The sequence below is a fragment of the Rhodnius prolixus genome, unplaced genomic scaffold (genome assembly GCF_049639745.1).
Source record: "Rhodnius prolixus isolate KJV_2025 unplaced genomic scaffold, Rpr scaffold_3, whole genome shotgun sequence".
NCBI lineage: Eukaryota > Metazoa > Arthropoda > Insecta > Hemiptera > Reduviidae > Rhodnius > Rhodnius prolixus.
In genome coordinates, this window is record NW_027411603.1 from 9,486,682 (window position 1) to 9,502,259 (window position 15,578).

The window sequence follows — 15,578 nt, forward strand, 5'->3', positions numbered from 1 at the left end:
AGTTTTAAGAGAAGTTTAAGGATCTTCTTAGCAGGATTGATAGTTTTTTTCCTTCACCATTCTGTTGGCCTCTTTTTTGCTTTGAAAGGTACAGTATTCTGGCGTCCAAAATCAGCTGTAGGATGTTTGTTAACGGTAATCGCAGATCCCAGAGGGCATTCCACAGAGATTTCAGATGATACCGTCATTTACCTTGATACGTTTGAAAACTTTATTTCCAAATTTAATGGAATCCATGACTTTACAAAGACAAAGATGATGACAAAGATTTGAAGCTGTAAATTTATTTATAACTATCATTCGACACTATTCTGGTATTTTTGGGACAAAATCATAAACTTTGCTCATGACTCAAACTATAGTAAAACAAATTTTCGAACGTCTGCGTATTATTTCAGACTCATAAGTCTATGTTATAGAGATCTTTCGTTCAAAGGGCACACTGCATAAAAATATAATTTTGCCTTAACTACTTACACAAGTAAATTTTTTAGATTTTCTGTTTCATTTAAATTAGGTGAAATTTATTAGATATATAAATTTTTTAAGTAGAAAACAGTGATTTTTCAGTGACATTTCAGACAAAAAAAATAGTAATTTAGATTTAGAATACAATTTTTCAGTTTTTCGTGATTTCTTCGAAAATTGAACATTTTCACAACAACAACATCAGTTGGTTTTTCATCTCAATATAATTTCTTTATTTTTGACTTCTCATTTTTTTCTTGTATAAATAAGTAATCTCTAAGGTGGGCTCCCTAATTATTATCAAGGATGAACGGTTCGCTGCTGCTAACTTTCGTATCTCTTTCCCTCAGGCACCTTTATTTATTCACAATGAAGTTTCTTATTTCGTAACATTCCTTATAAGAACCCACCTGTCTTCTTTAATATACTTGTATAAACTTTTATTTAAATGGCATTTTTATTTCATTGTTAATTGAAGTAGTATTAATATGCTGTATGCTATACATAACATTGGCTAGTTTAGAGGGTAAGCATCATTCATCATTTCAGCATTAAAAAAGGTTTTAATGTAATTTTTTTTTTCTTTAGCTAGTGCCTTCGCCCCTGGGCTTCCCTTTGTCGACTTGCATGATCGCCTTTCTTCACATCCAGCACGTAAGTTGAAATGATTCGCTCCATTTCTACATTCCGTTAAATCAATAAGGAAAAATCTCCTTTACCTACCATGTTATTACCTATCTTATGGAGCTTTTCTTCAGGTAGTCTTAACCATTATTTTTTATACCTAAAACATTTTAACATAAATAATCATTTATTCACATAAGTTAAATATTTTAATTTGAATCTGAATAAAAAGTTGTAATTTCGTTCAACAAGAGGTTTAAATTACATTTAAAAAAATTTACCGTGAAATTTTCTTCTGAATGCTGTAGCATTTTTTTTTTTTTTTTTTTTTTTTTTTAGCGCATCAACAGCTGAGGTTATTAGCGCTCGGAGCTTTTTCCAGTGCACTGCCGGCCTCCGGACAGTGTTCTCTCGTTACAGACAACACTGTCCATCACCGGACAGTGAGCTGTAAGAAGCTCCTAGGAAGAGAAAATCTAAGGGTTAGCAGCTGGATTCGAACCCGGGACCTCCGCGTGGGAATCGAGTACGCTAACCACATAGCTAATCCCTCCCCTTGTAGCATTTTTAATCAAACTGTTTTGCTGCAGAAATAACCTTTTTTAACTAAATTAAACATATTTTCAAGAACAATCTGTAATTAACCCAATTCTCAAAGAAATCATATTAATTCTTCGAAATTAAAATTATTTTTATTGATAAGTTCTGTAGAAAATAGTTTAAATGTACATAAAAATTCATTAGCTTTGTTCAACACAAGTTAAACGTTGTTCCGAATTGGTTGCAGAATGGTTTAATTTGGTAGAAACAGACTTAAATAAGATTTAATTTAATGGAAAATTCTACAATATTACAATTAGTATGAATGAAATTCAAATCATTTCATAATATGCATAATACATTAAAATTTTCACCCAGTTAAGCTCAGACTTGATCTGAAATCTTTTGAAGGCACATCTTTACATCCTGCAGCGTAAATAAGAGATGACTCGCATCCATGTCTATCCCGGCAATACCCAAATAAGAAAAACTAGCTGTCATTCTGTAATCTTACTCACTATTTATTACAACTTAAGCATTTTAACATGATTAAACCTTTTTGTTTAGATAAATTAAATAATTCCTGTTGAATCTGAATGAGTAAACATTCTTTATTAAAGACAGTTTTAATTAATTTGATTAAAAAATTGAAATGCATGTGGTACAATACGAAGGGTTCACATTGTTTGGCTCAATTTAATATGTAATACCACGTTAGCATTTTTCAGTCAATTAAAATTATTTTTTTGTCCATTTTCCATTTTAATTTCATAAAAGTAATTGAAAAGCGTTAAAAGATTGTAAAAATGATATCGTGTATTGCAGACAAATTAAATGCAATTGCCAATAAAATCATTGGAAGATTGATAGAAATTAATTAATTTTCATAATAAAAAAGGTTAAAATTATATAAAACAATTATTTACATGTAATATATCAATGTTATATATAGTTTGATTGCAGTCACGTTTATTTCATTTTAATTAAAATACTTTTATTACTTCTAATATGACTGTACAAAATAAAGTTTATTACTTGGAATATGTAGTATGTCTCATCCTCGAGATTTCGGAATTTATTCAACCACTTTGGTACCTATCGTCTTCCTTCATCTACGGGGAAGTATTTTGGATTCTGAAGTATCACTAACCAATCACTATGGGGTTCAGACACAAAATTAAAAACAACTTCCATTAGGGAGGGGATTAGCTGACTGGTTAGGAAATATTGGATTCCAAAATATGGAATGAATTCCAAATACCAGATCACGGGTTAGAATCGAAGCTGCTGGTCTTTAGATTTTCGCTTCCTAGGAGCTTCTTACTACGCACTATCCAGTCATCAACTGTTCTCGGTGACGAGAGAACACTGTCCGGAGGCCGGCAGTGCACTGGATAAAGCTCCGAGCGCTAATAACCTCAGATGTTGACGCGCCTTAAATAAAGCATAAAATAATTAAGTTTTACTTCATAAATAGTCGTTTAGTGGGTAGCGAAAAGATTTACTTTAAAGTAAAGTTGCACCTCGAGTTTCTGCAATTCACGTATAAGAAATTTCAGTGTTCTTATACCTTGAACCGGTTACTGTAAGTGGTTAATCCCTTTTCTTTTAATTTCTTCACTTCTACTGTAAGTGGAGTCGAAATCACTCCACCAAAGTAAGTAATTAACATCTGATTATGCATGAAAGACCGAAACCGGTTAACGTTTCAATAAACATGCGTGATACGACGGACAAAATCAAAGATGTTATCTGGCTCCGCGGACCTCACCACATTTCAATAAATACAACAGATCTATGTGGGGGAGGGCCACCTCAAAAATCTAAAAAAATGTTTTTGCATTTCCTGCCATTGAGAGTTCAAAACATTGTACTTTAAATATTTTTCCATCACTTTAATATCTTTTTTTTTTACAATCTAAAAAAGTTTTGTAATAGAGAAGGCAGTGCAGGTTACAGTAAGTAACCTTACCCATTATCTCTTGGCCGATAATCTCTAGGTTCCGTTCAATTTTATTTATCATATAATTAGAGATCACCTTTATCCAGTGCACATATCTTCTTTTATAATTTATGTTACTAAAAGTGGAACCTATTCTAGTGTTTCTGAAATAACAATCTCTCGCAAGTTTTAACCAATGTCAACATTAAGAAGTTTATCTTTCTTTTTAAAGTAAAGTTGCACCTCGAGTTTCTGCAATTCACGTATAAGAAATTTCAGTGTTCTTATACCTTGAACCGGTTACTGTAAGTGGTTAATCCCTTTTCTTTTAATTTCTTCACTTCTACTGTAAGTGGAGTCGAAATCACTCCACCAAAGTAAGTAATTAACATCTGATTATGCATGAAAGACCGAAACCGGTTAACGTTTCAATAAACATGCGTGATACGACGGACAAAATCAAAGATGTTATCTGGCTCCGCGGACCTCACCACATTTCAAAAATGAATGTACTTCACATCTAGTAAATGGTGTCACAGGAATATGGAAGATTTACTTGATTGCCGTGCGAAATGGATTTATAGACAACCCTTTACTCTGTATCTACATGTACTCTTGAAAACCGTAAGTTTATCAAATTATTGATATTTTATTAGTTGTTACTTGTAGTTGAGAATGATCAATACACATCGTAGAAATTTGTAAATAATATTTCTCGCTGGCTTTGCCATAATTCATGTCTCTGAATTTAAATTAATATAGCAGGGTTTGTAATTTATTGCTCCCAATTAGAGAATATTATTTTTTTTAATCCACAATTTGTAGACAAAATAAAAAAATTTGTGGCTAATTAAAGCCTCCATATAAAAAAAAGAAGCAATAAAAAATCAATTAAGTGTACAATTATTCAAAGAAAAAATGAAAAAATCTTTATTGTTCTAGCTACAAAATAAAGAATTCTAACTTAAAACTTATGATAAAGTGATATTCATTACTATCTAGCGGCAACTGCCTAAACTAAACCTAAGGTAAGTTAATCTTACTAGTTCTAATAGTCCCCGCTAGATAGAATAAGCATTCACTTTTAGTACCTCTTTGCTAATTAATTTTTTTTTTGTTATACCCTTTCATTTGTTCTGTTTTATCTCATAATGTACGAAAAAACGTGAAACAAAAATTGATACCAGCAAAAACGGTTACGGAAAAAGAGAATACTGCGATTGTCCGGTTTTATTTATTTATTTAATTTGTCTATGAGTTAATTCCATATTAATATGCATCATTCGGTAAGCAACGTACAATGGATACGTGTATAATATCGTACGGTATCACTGTAGTGAGTAAATACATATAAATTTGTGTGGATAATTGCTTTAGTAGCATCTCTTGGAAGAACACACACCAAGTTTCAGCCAGATCGGTCTATTTCTTTGTGTTTGGCATTCGTTTGAATCGAGGAAGTCGAGTGATTTTCAAAAAATGGACGAAAAAGAATTTCGTGTGTTGTTGATTAAACACTACTTTATGAAAGGCAAAACGCCTCAGGAGACTAAAGAGAAGCTTGATAAACATTATGGTGACTCTGCACCTTCGATTAGAACAGTTTATAAGTGGTTTCAAAATTTTCGGAGTGGCCATATGAGCACAAGTGACGCTGAACGTTCTGGACGCCCTGTTGAGGTTACTACTCCAGAAATCATTGATAAATCCATGATATGGTGATGGATGACAGAAGAGTGAAGGTGCGTGAGATTGCTAGAGCTGTGGGCATCTCGAATGAACGGGTACATAATATTTTGCATCAACATTTGGACATGACAAAGCTATCCGCAAGATGGGTGCCGCGATTGCTCACGCTTGACCAAAAACGAAATCGTGTGAAGTGTTGCAAGGACGGTTTGCAGCTGTTCCAGAAGAATCCGCAGGACTTTAAGCGTCGTTTCGTCACTGTGGATAAAACATGGATACATCACTACACTCCTGAGACCAAAGAACAATCTAAACAACGGGTTACCAAGGGGGAATCTGCGCCAAAAAAGGCGAAGACCGTTCCTTCGGCCGGAAAGATTATGGCGACTGTCTTTTGGAATTCGCAAGGAATAATCCTCATCGGCTATCTGGAATAGGGTAAAACTATTACAGGTGCATATTATTGATCGTTATTGGACCGTTTGAAAACCGAGCTGCAAGAAAAACGCCCACGATTGGCCCACAAAAAAGTCCTTTTCCATCACGACAACGCACCAGCTCACACCTCAGCAGTTGTGGTCGCAAAATTAATGGAAATAGGGTTCCAACTCGTTTCACATCCCCCCTATTCTCCAGACTTTGCTCCCTCGGACTACTATTTGTTCCCCAATATGAAGAAATGGCTGGCGGGAAAAAGATTTTATCCAAACGAGGAGGTGATTGCAGAAACGAATGGCTATTTTTCAGACTTGGACAAATTCTATTATTCGGAAGTGATCAACAAACTAGAACAGCGTTGGACGAAGTGTATAAGCCTAAAAGGAGACTATGTTGAAAAATAAAAAAGGTTTACCTCAAAAAATTAAGTAGTTTTTATTTTTGCACGGACTTTTCAAACGACCCTCGTACATCTCGTATATTACCTCAAACTTTTAACTTGAGGCAACCTATCTGTTTTATTATGAAGCAAAAGTAAATCAAATTACATTTATTTCAATGTTCCTCTTTCCAAAAATAAATTTCCGGCAATGTTGTTGTTCTTATCGCCATGTTAAGGGGAGCTTAATATTCTTTTGAAAGGAAGTGCAAAACATTAATTGGATTGTTTCAGAGGTAATTGTGTCATCCACATCGTTGTAACTATCAATTTTGCATTAAACAAAGTTTTAAGATGAAGGTAAAGTGCTTTTTATTTGTTTGTAAGTGAATTATGGTTTTAATTTAGTATTTACTGTTTCGTTCTTCGTCAATTCCAGCAATTCGCCGGCAAGCAATTACCCTTGAGATTACAACAGTAACTTCTGCTACACTTACGTTTTACGTTGAGCAATTCGCATTTACTTCTATATTCCAGACTTTACAAGAAATTAAGAAAATCATCCTAGCTTTCTTGTATTACAGGTAATCTTATTTATTTGTTAATGCTTACAAAGCTTTTGAACAGAAAATGAAACTTTCTTTCTCGGTCAAGAGCTTTGTCGTTAAATTTAAAGTAAAACAGTTTTAATTTAGTTGAAAGAATATTGTAATTAGATTTTCAGACCATGATATTCCATAATTAGTAATTAGATTAATCATTTTCATGTAAAAAAAGAAGTTAATGACAAGTAATAGTAAATTAAATAAAAATTAAAAAGCTTGGTACAAAATAGTACAGAGATTACTATCTAGCGGAATAATGGTGAACTATAAAGTGGTTACGTAGTTTCTAATTTTGCCGCTAGAATGTGCGGGTATGTAAATTTTTCTATTTTCATTATAATCTATTCTTAATAAATCACTTGGGACTAGTCTATTCACTGTAGTGTTTCAAATATGTTTTCTTTTTCTATTTTTTCAGGCTATTTAGATTGGCTCAGTTTAGCTAGTGAAAAATCCATACATGGTTCAATCTTCGATTCCATGCCACAACTTACGTCTTCTGCATTCTACATTTTGAGTTTTTCTCTCAAACAAATGACTAGGTGAGTGAATATTCCATTATTAAATTGTTAGGTAGTAAATACCCTTATTAAATCCTTAGTAGTGTTTATATTAGAATATGATTTTATATACGAACTAAAATAACTGCAAATAGGTTACCATTTAATTTATTAAATCTTTGAAAATAAAATGTTTCAATACATTTGAACGTTTCTTGTTATAAAAGTGTAGTTTCATCCCTATTTTGCTTCATTCATGACTTACTTATTCATTGAGTAAATTTTATGATTATGTTAACTTTTTTTCAACAAAGAATGGCCGAACCTGTCAGTAACAATATTAGATAAATGTATGTATATATTTATATTTACACATTAAATTAAATTATGAATGATTTGACAATAGAGTAATTAGTATCACTTTCACTTGTCTACCGTGGTGAATGTTTATTTTGTAACTGCATTCAATATTTCTTTTAATCAAGTATATGAATAAAAAACATATAAAAAGGTACAAGTTTAGGAAATGTACCAAAATACAATGGCTTAAAGGTAAAAATAAACAATTACAAATAACATTTTAAATCAATAATATTAGGAATTTCTCATCGAGTATTCTGGAAAATAAAAAGTAAAGGAAATCCCCTTACCCCTCTGCATGTGGGCTTTTGTTCTCCAGGTAATTCTATCTATCACGTCATTTATTCTAAATATTACAACATAAACTAATACCTTTTTTCTTATAAATAATCTTTCCGATTTTATCGAGCCAATTTCACATTAAGTATCTACTAAAGGAATCTTTTATGTAAATCTTTTTACACAATAATTGTATCTAAAAATTTTGTTTGAAATTGAATTGAATTACATTTTTATTTCTGTAATGTCTGCCTTTATCATTCAATGTTTTTATTGAGTATTATACTTAATGCTCTTATATGCGGCCCGCGCAACATTTTTAAATTTCCACATGTTTCGTTGTGAACAAAGGTTGCTCATCTCTGTATAGCTTTTTCAATCAAGTAGAATTCTTCAGCCAGTTTAAATATTTTTCAAAATCAATCATGCTGTATCCGCTCTAACTACTTTTTAAAATTAATTCTCTTTAAAAAATTGTAATTTTATTTAAAAAACAGTAATATTTAAAGCATTTAAAAGTGATATTTTATTTTTTAAACATTCACCCATTAAAAAAAAATTTGTACTGTATTCTTTATTATTATTATTATTTTATTGAGATATCGTATATATACATAGCCAAAGTAGATATTGTATTGTATTCTTAGAATAAATAATAATAATAACAAATTTATTCAAATTTACACTTCACGTCCGTATCTTAAATCATCAAATAAAACTAAATATTTTTTTATTTTCAATATTTTTCATAAAAATAATTGAGAAATGGTATTATAGTTTAATTAATAATAAATCATTGTGAATTTTTAAGAAATATATACTCCTTTCATTCCTTTGAGATAGAAATGTATCTTTAAAATCGGTCGAATAAGATTAACTCTTATAAACACTTTATTTCATTGAATGATAATTTCCAGATTTATCCAATACTAGGAGTATATTCTGTTCATCAAATGGAGAAATTAAAGTTAAAAAGACGAGAAAACATCGATCAAGTGAGTAAGTACAAACAACTTTTGTTATGAATCAATTACTAAAAAACTTAACTGTATTGTTAATTTGCATGTTCGTATCACAATCTTATTTACTATATAATTTTTTGACTTCTATAAAAAAAAGTATTACTGAGCAGGAGAATAAACATAAACGTCTAGTTTATGAAAAAATCTATTTATTTCATAACTATTTTTTGTTACATAGTATTAGTATTTTACATTCTGTAATACATAAAAACACATTTATTTCATACCTATTTTTTGTTACATAGTCGTAAATTCTATGATATATGTGGAAGTACATAAATAAATTGATAAAATACAGAAAGAAGTGCTAAAAAATGGTTAAAACTAACACAGAAACTTAAAGGAATCCATGTAAAAAACAAAAATAAAAAATTAGTTCCAAAAAAATCCGTCGGAGGGCGCCACTTATCAGGCAGGCAAAAAAATAGTTCACATATTTGCCACCAGGTAGCACTGCTGTAACCTGCCCTATATATACAGCTGTCAAGGCAATTTCTCTTCAGTACGACTTGAGTGATGCAGGAGGGTAGATCGCTCGTCGCTCCAAACATATGTTACCTATCTAGTCTAGTCTAACATTCATCACCTCTCTCTCAAAGAATCATGTGGTGGGGAGATGTTGTCGCTTCGACGGTTCTCCCCACCCTGCCCCGCCCTTCCAGCGAACTTAGTTATATACCCACCCAGAGCAAGATGGCGGACAGTTCACTCACCTGATCCAGTGGCCACTAGATCGCTCCAGCTGTCTGCTGCTCTAGCACTCTCACGACTCTGCCAGCCATCTTTAACCTTCCTCTTAGGTTATCTTTTTTACTTCTACCACTCTCTAGACTGTGTAACCTTCCTTTTAGGTTATCCTTTTTATTTTTTACACATTTCCTTTATCTTTTTGAATATCAATAAAATATTATTAATTATTTTCGTTCTATTTTTACTTTTTCATGCTAATTAACAGATTTAATAGAAAAATAAATTTATTTTTACTTTTAATTTACTTTTTTTATTAAATATTTTTTAACATGCAATTTTTAAATCTTGATAAATACATGCATATTACGTATAATAACTACATACTTCTTTTTATAGATTCCTGACCAAATTTGTTGCTACATTCACATTGGATTCATCTTTTACGTCTTTTTCACTTGGGCTTCCATTCATGAACACTTTTCCAGTCAGTACTCTGGGTATCACCAGTATTGATTCTGAAAATCATTATTTACTGTAATTTAAATAATTATAATGTTAAGTGAGAATTAAAAAATTATAAGCTCTTCACGACTAAGGCTAATGATTAACACAAACAAATTTTGCTAACGGCTAACTTAGTCGTTGCTCTCGTGAAGTTTGTTTGATGCATGTTTATTTTTAGTGCATGCAGAGTTGGGCAAACTTCACGAGCACAACGACTAAGTTAGCCCAACTCTGCATGCACTAAAAATAAACATGCATATTGCATATAATAACTACATACTTGTTTTATCAATTTGATTCCTTACAAAACTTGTATAATTTCAATGGATAGATGTTTTACGTCTTTGTCACTTAGGCTTTTTCACTTAGGCTTAATCTTGAATAAAGAAACCAGAGATAAACATCTATAATAATTTTCATTCAATGAAAATTAAATAAATTTCCAAAACGTACACTTATTACTAAGCAATAAGTTCAATTTGATTGAAAAATACATTAATTAAACTAAGGATTGAAGATTGGCGAGGAATCGGTCAAATAAATGTTTTTGTATTAAGAGAAATTTCCCAATATCTATTTTATGTACTTTTTTGTCAAATTGAACGTTGTTAAAAATGATTAAATATTTTGTAAAAAATTAAAAACTAATTCTATTCTACCTACCCATGCGATCTAGCGGAAGAACTGAGAATTAATAATTGCTGGGTAGTTAACGATATTGCCGCTAGAGCGCTCTTTACACCAGTTTGATGCTTTTTTTAAAGTTGGAATAGTCCACATATTCTTACCCCTGTAATTCATTAGAATGCAAAACGTCATTAATTTATTTAATTTTTAATACACAATTTATATTAATTGGGTATCACCAGTATTGATTCTGAAAATCATTATTTATTGTAATTTAAATAATTATAATGTTCAGTGAGTTTTACCTAACATTAAGAAGCTACAGAAAAACATCTGTAACAATCTATGTATATTATAAAAGTTAAATAAAGGAGACTAATTAAACTAAAGAATTGACTTTTTTTTAAAACCTAAATCTTTTCATTTAATGATAATGAAAGATATTTCCATTATATAATATAAAATGAATTTGATTAGAAAAATAAAATAACACACATAGTCTACTAACATTATTATTATTATTATGGAATTATTTTTATGAAAAGGAATTAAAAAACTATAAGCTAATCACGACTAAGGCTAATGATTAACACTAAACATTTTTGCCAACAGCTAATTTAGTCGTTGCTCTCGTGAAGTTTGCCCAACTCTGCATGCATTAAACTAAAAATAAACATGCATATTACATATACTAACTACATACTTGTTTTATTGATTGATTCCTGACAAAACTTGTATATGTTCAGTGGAGAGATGTTTTACGTCTTTATCACATGGGCTTTCACTGATGAACACTTTTGCAGGCAGTACTCTAGTATCAGCAGTATTCCATCTGAAAATATATATATTATTAAATCAAAATATAGGGCTCACTGAGTTTAATCTTGAATAAAGAAACAATAGATAAACATCTTTAATAATTTTCATTCAATGAAAATGAAATCAATTTCTAAAAAGTACACTTATTATATTAATCAATAAATTCAATTTGATTGAAAAATACATTATTTAAACTTATCGTTCAAAGTATTAAGCAAAAAGCATTACCAAAATTCCACAGTTATTCTACAATTCATTGAGATAAGGTTAATAACTAAGATTTAAATTGACTGAGTTAAATAATCTAACTTCTATTTGTATTAAGTTACATGTTTGAAGTAATGTTCAAACAGATAACAAAAGTACGTATACAATTATTTTCACCCCATCAATAATTCAATACTTAATTAGCGCACATATCAAAGCTGCTGACATCATAATGGAAATAAATATTTTCTAAGAAAATAAAAACTAATTCTACATACCCATGCGATCTAGCGGAAGAACTGAGAACTAATAATTGCTGTTTAGTTAACGATTTTGCCAATAGAGCGCTCTTTACAGCAGTTTTTGTAGCTTTTTTTTTTTTTATACACAATTTATATTAATAATGGCTTTACCACTATTAAGAACACAATAGACCATATAAAATCAATAATTCTTCAAGATGCAAAGCTGACATTTTGTATTGCTGAAAAGAAAAAAAAATTAAAGATATTGATTTAAGAAACAATTTAAAAACTAAAATGATCAAAGAAGAAATAAACTTGATTTATTTTTGACTTCGTAAATTTAAGTGCAAAATACAACTAACCTACTGCTATTATTTCTATTTTTCAATAATTTTTACGAAAATAAATTAAAAAAATTATTACTTAGCTCGACTAGAAATAGTTCTGTGATTGAAAAAAAAAAAGAATTTACATGTACGTTTGATGTTGAATTTTTCAATCAAATTAAAACCTTCTTTCAACAAAAATTAATGGAAAAATAAATAAAATATTTTTTTTAAACCTTTTTTATTACTTTTTTTTTACATGCAATTTTTAAATCTTGATAAAAACATGCATATTACGTATAATAACTACATACTTTTTTTTTATAGATTCTTGACCAAATTTGTTGGGATATTTACATTGGATTGATCTTTTACGTCTTTTTCACTTGGGCTTCTATTGATGAACACTTTTTGATGAACAGCCAGCACTCTGGTTATCACCAGTATTGATTCTGAAAATCATTATTTATTGTAATTTAAATAATTAAAATGTTTAGTGAGTTTTACCTAGCATTAAGAAGCTAGAGAAAAACATCTGTAACAATTTATGTATATTATAAACAGATGTATATTATAAAAGTTAAATAAAGAAGACTAATTAAACTAATTGACTTTTTTTAAAATAAAAAAACCTAAATCTTTTCATTCAGTGATAATGAAATATATTTACAAAAACACTTAAATTCCATATCAAAATGAAAATTAAATACTTTTCCAAAAATACAGTTTACTTCCATATCAAGGAAGTAAACTCCTTACACACACATTTAACCATGTTGGCGACTCACAACACTTATTTTTGAGTGTGTTTATGGGTTCTTATACACTATGTGTTTGTGGATGTATTATTTACTTTACAGCAAGAGTTTAAAAAACGGAAAATAATAATATATACTTTTAACGAATATATTGTTTTTCAATCTAACATTTACTTGCTTTGGACTAATTTTGGTATATAAAACTTCTAATTTATATACTTCTTAATCATCAGATAAATAAACAATGAAAGATTTATTTATTATCAATAACAAACTGATTAATTAATTAATGCTATGAACAAATAATACTAGAAAAACTAAATTAAATAGAAGTGCTGCATACCAAAAGTAATCGAAAACCAATTAATTAATAAAAAACAGACCACGAAAGATATTTATTTTAGTAGTAATAAATGAATTTTCTATTTCAGTTTTTCACAAGAAAAGCTGTTTTTTATTTAAAGTTTAAGAAAATATAAAATAATTGTACTTACTCATACAATCAAGACGACACAAAAGTGGTTGCGGTGATGTCCGAGGCACTCATAATACATGCTTAATTCATCAAGGTCCTTCTCATTGTTTTTCCCTTTTTGGAACGCAGGGAATTTGAGTTTGCTCAGTAAAGTTAACTTCATTCCTTTTTATCCATTCAGTTCATAGAATTATCTTCACCAAAGTCGTCAATTTAGTAAAGATTCCAGTTTTACCTTTCACATATTCCCTTAATGTACCTAATATACATCTACCTAATAGTTTATCGTGCTAATTATCTCTTGCGAACAAAACCAAACGGATCTTGCAGTGAGAAACACAGTACTCAATCTGAAAGCCGCAATTCATTCATTCTTAACTAAGACCTTCTTATTTCATCAGCCAGAAGCATGATTATTCAGGATTAAAGACTTCACCTCTATTAATAACTGAAATATTGACATTAAGTACCTACCGAAAATTTGATAGGACGGCGTTTTAAAAGATTAAACTGGCTGTTCACCAGTAATAGCACTGAAAACTGTATTACTTTCCCAGTCGCTGCAGAGTGAAAGATTACTTGGTCGAACAGCAGACACGAGTCCCAATACAAGTTATTCGGGTTCTGTTAAACAGCAATGTCTTCTATACATTAACAGTCTACCAGTTGTTAAACTAACGAACACATCACTGTGCATCTTAATGTTGACTACTTTGTTAGTAACCGCTAAAGTGTGCACCAGCTCAGATCGTTCATCATCGCAAACTGGTTTCAGTGATGTCTGCTGTGTTTGGTAATAGAGAGCTGGCTGTCAACTCCATCGAAAGTACAACTCACAAATATGCTGTTTTCCCACAGGTCGTACTGTAGTGACATCCACATCTTACCTAAAATGAAAAAATTGTTCAAATATTAATTTCAATAAATAATAAACCTATGGATATTTCTAGAAAACAGTGGGATACTTCCAATAATGAATTACTTCGAGGAATTTAATGCGTAAGTCTGGTATTTACATTGTAATGTAAATAAATATAAATATATGCGTAATGTATTGTATTTATAATTATATTGTAAACCAAGTTAAATGTTAATAAAATTCAAATGAACGGGAACACTGAACTTACAAAAAATAACTTACTAACCTACAAAAAATATCGCATCTTGCAAACTTAAATAAGATTATAACTAATCTTGCAAATTTCTCTTAAACATTTCGGGACTTCATTAATGATTTAAGTTTTATTTCCAATCGAATTCTTATCCAAATTGTACGGTTTTCTCTGTAAGAGACAGTTAGTCTTATTTTAAAAATGATTGATTTCAACAATTCTTCGAAACAATGATATCTAGATTCATTAGAAGATTAGATAGTTTAAAATACTAACTTCCACTAACTTTCCAAGATAACAACCATGACCCTACCATGGTAAGTAGACATGCTGATATCTCGACTATAACCTTTACCGAAGGTTCCACTCACTGCCTTCTATAAGTGTTCTACAAGGTAGTGTTTTACTAAATAGCATGGTAAATCAACCGCGAGAATTCAAAATGAGCACGAGATTATTTCAAACTAAAATGTACAGAAGATTAATTAGCAACATAATTTATTTATCCAAGTTAATAAAATTGATCAGTGCTGAAATTGAACTAAAGGAACTTTTATATTGAAAAACTAAATTACAATAAAAAATTGAAAAGACGTAGAATTTTACTATTCCATACAATTTATGTAGCTCCTAAATTAGAATAATTATTATATGTTTAACTCCTGGTCAAACAAGTTTCGGTGAAAATACAAATTTCCGAAATTTGACAAGACAACACAAGAAAAACCGCATTACTTTTCTTGCCTATTAAAAGAAAATAAAGTATTTATTTACAATGTATTCAGACATGGGAATTTCATACAATACGCCTATTGTTTTCCCTTACCTCCAACGTCCGTTTTGCTTACTTTATCACCTATTGAGTATCTAACAAATATTCAGAATTTTTTGGCATCTTTTTTACACAAAAAAGGTACTTCTGAGCCAAGTTGCGCCTCTCTTATTGATTGCCCTACAATAAGAAAACCA

At 30.2% G+C, this 15,578-nt stretch overlaps 1 protein-coding gene across 1 annotated transcript in view; it reads left to right on the plus strand.

Annotated features, from left to right (window-relative positions):
• Positions 1-11,071, plus strand: part of LOC141452213 (uncharacterized) — a 38,928-nt gene extending 27,857 nt beyond the window's left edge. The window contains exons 5-11 of the mRNA XM_074124140.1: positions 1,057-1,122; positions 6,375-6,440; positions 6,520-6,664; positions 6,858-6,996; positions 7,104-7,227; positions 8,742-8,823; positions 9,933-11,071. Of these exons, the coding sequence (XP_073980241.1) occupies positions 1,057-1,122; positions 6,375-6,403 (95 nt within the window). The 3' untranslated portion in view covers positions 6,404-6,440; positions 6,520-6,664; positions 6,858-6,996; ... (1 more) ...; positions 8,742-8,823; positions 9,933-11,071. The remainder of the gene's footprint in view (positions 1-1,056; positions 1,123-6,374; positions 6,441-6,519; positions 6,665-6,857; positions 6,997-7,103; positions 7,228-8,741; positions 8,824-9,932) is intronic.
• Positions 11,072-15,578: the final 4,507 nt, after the last annotated feature.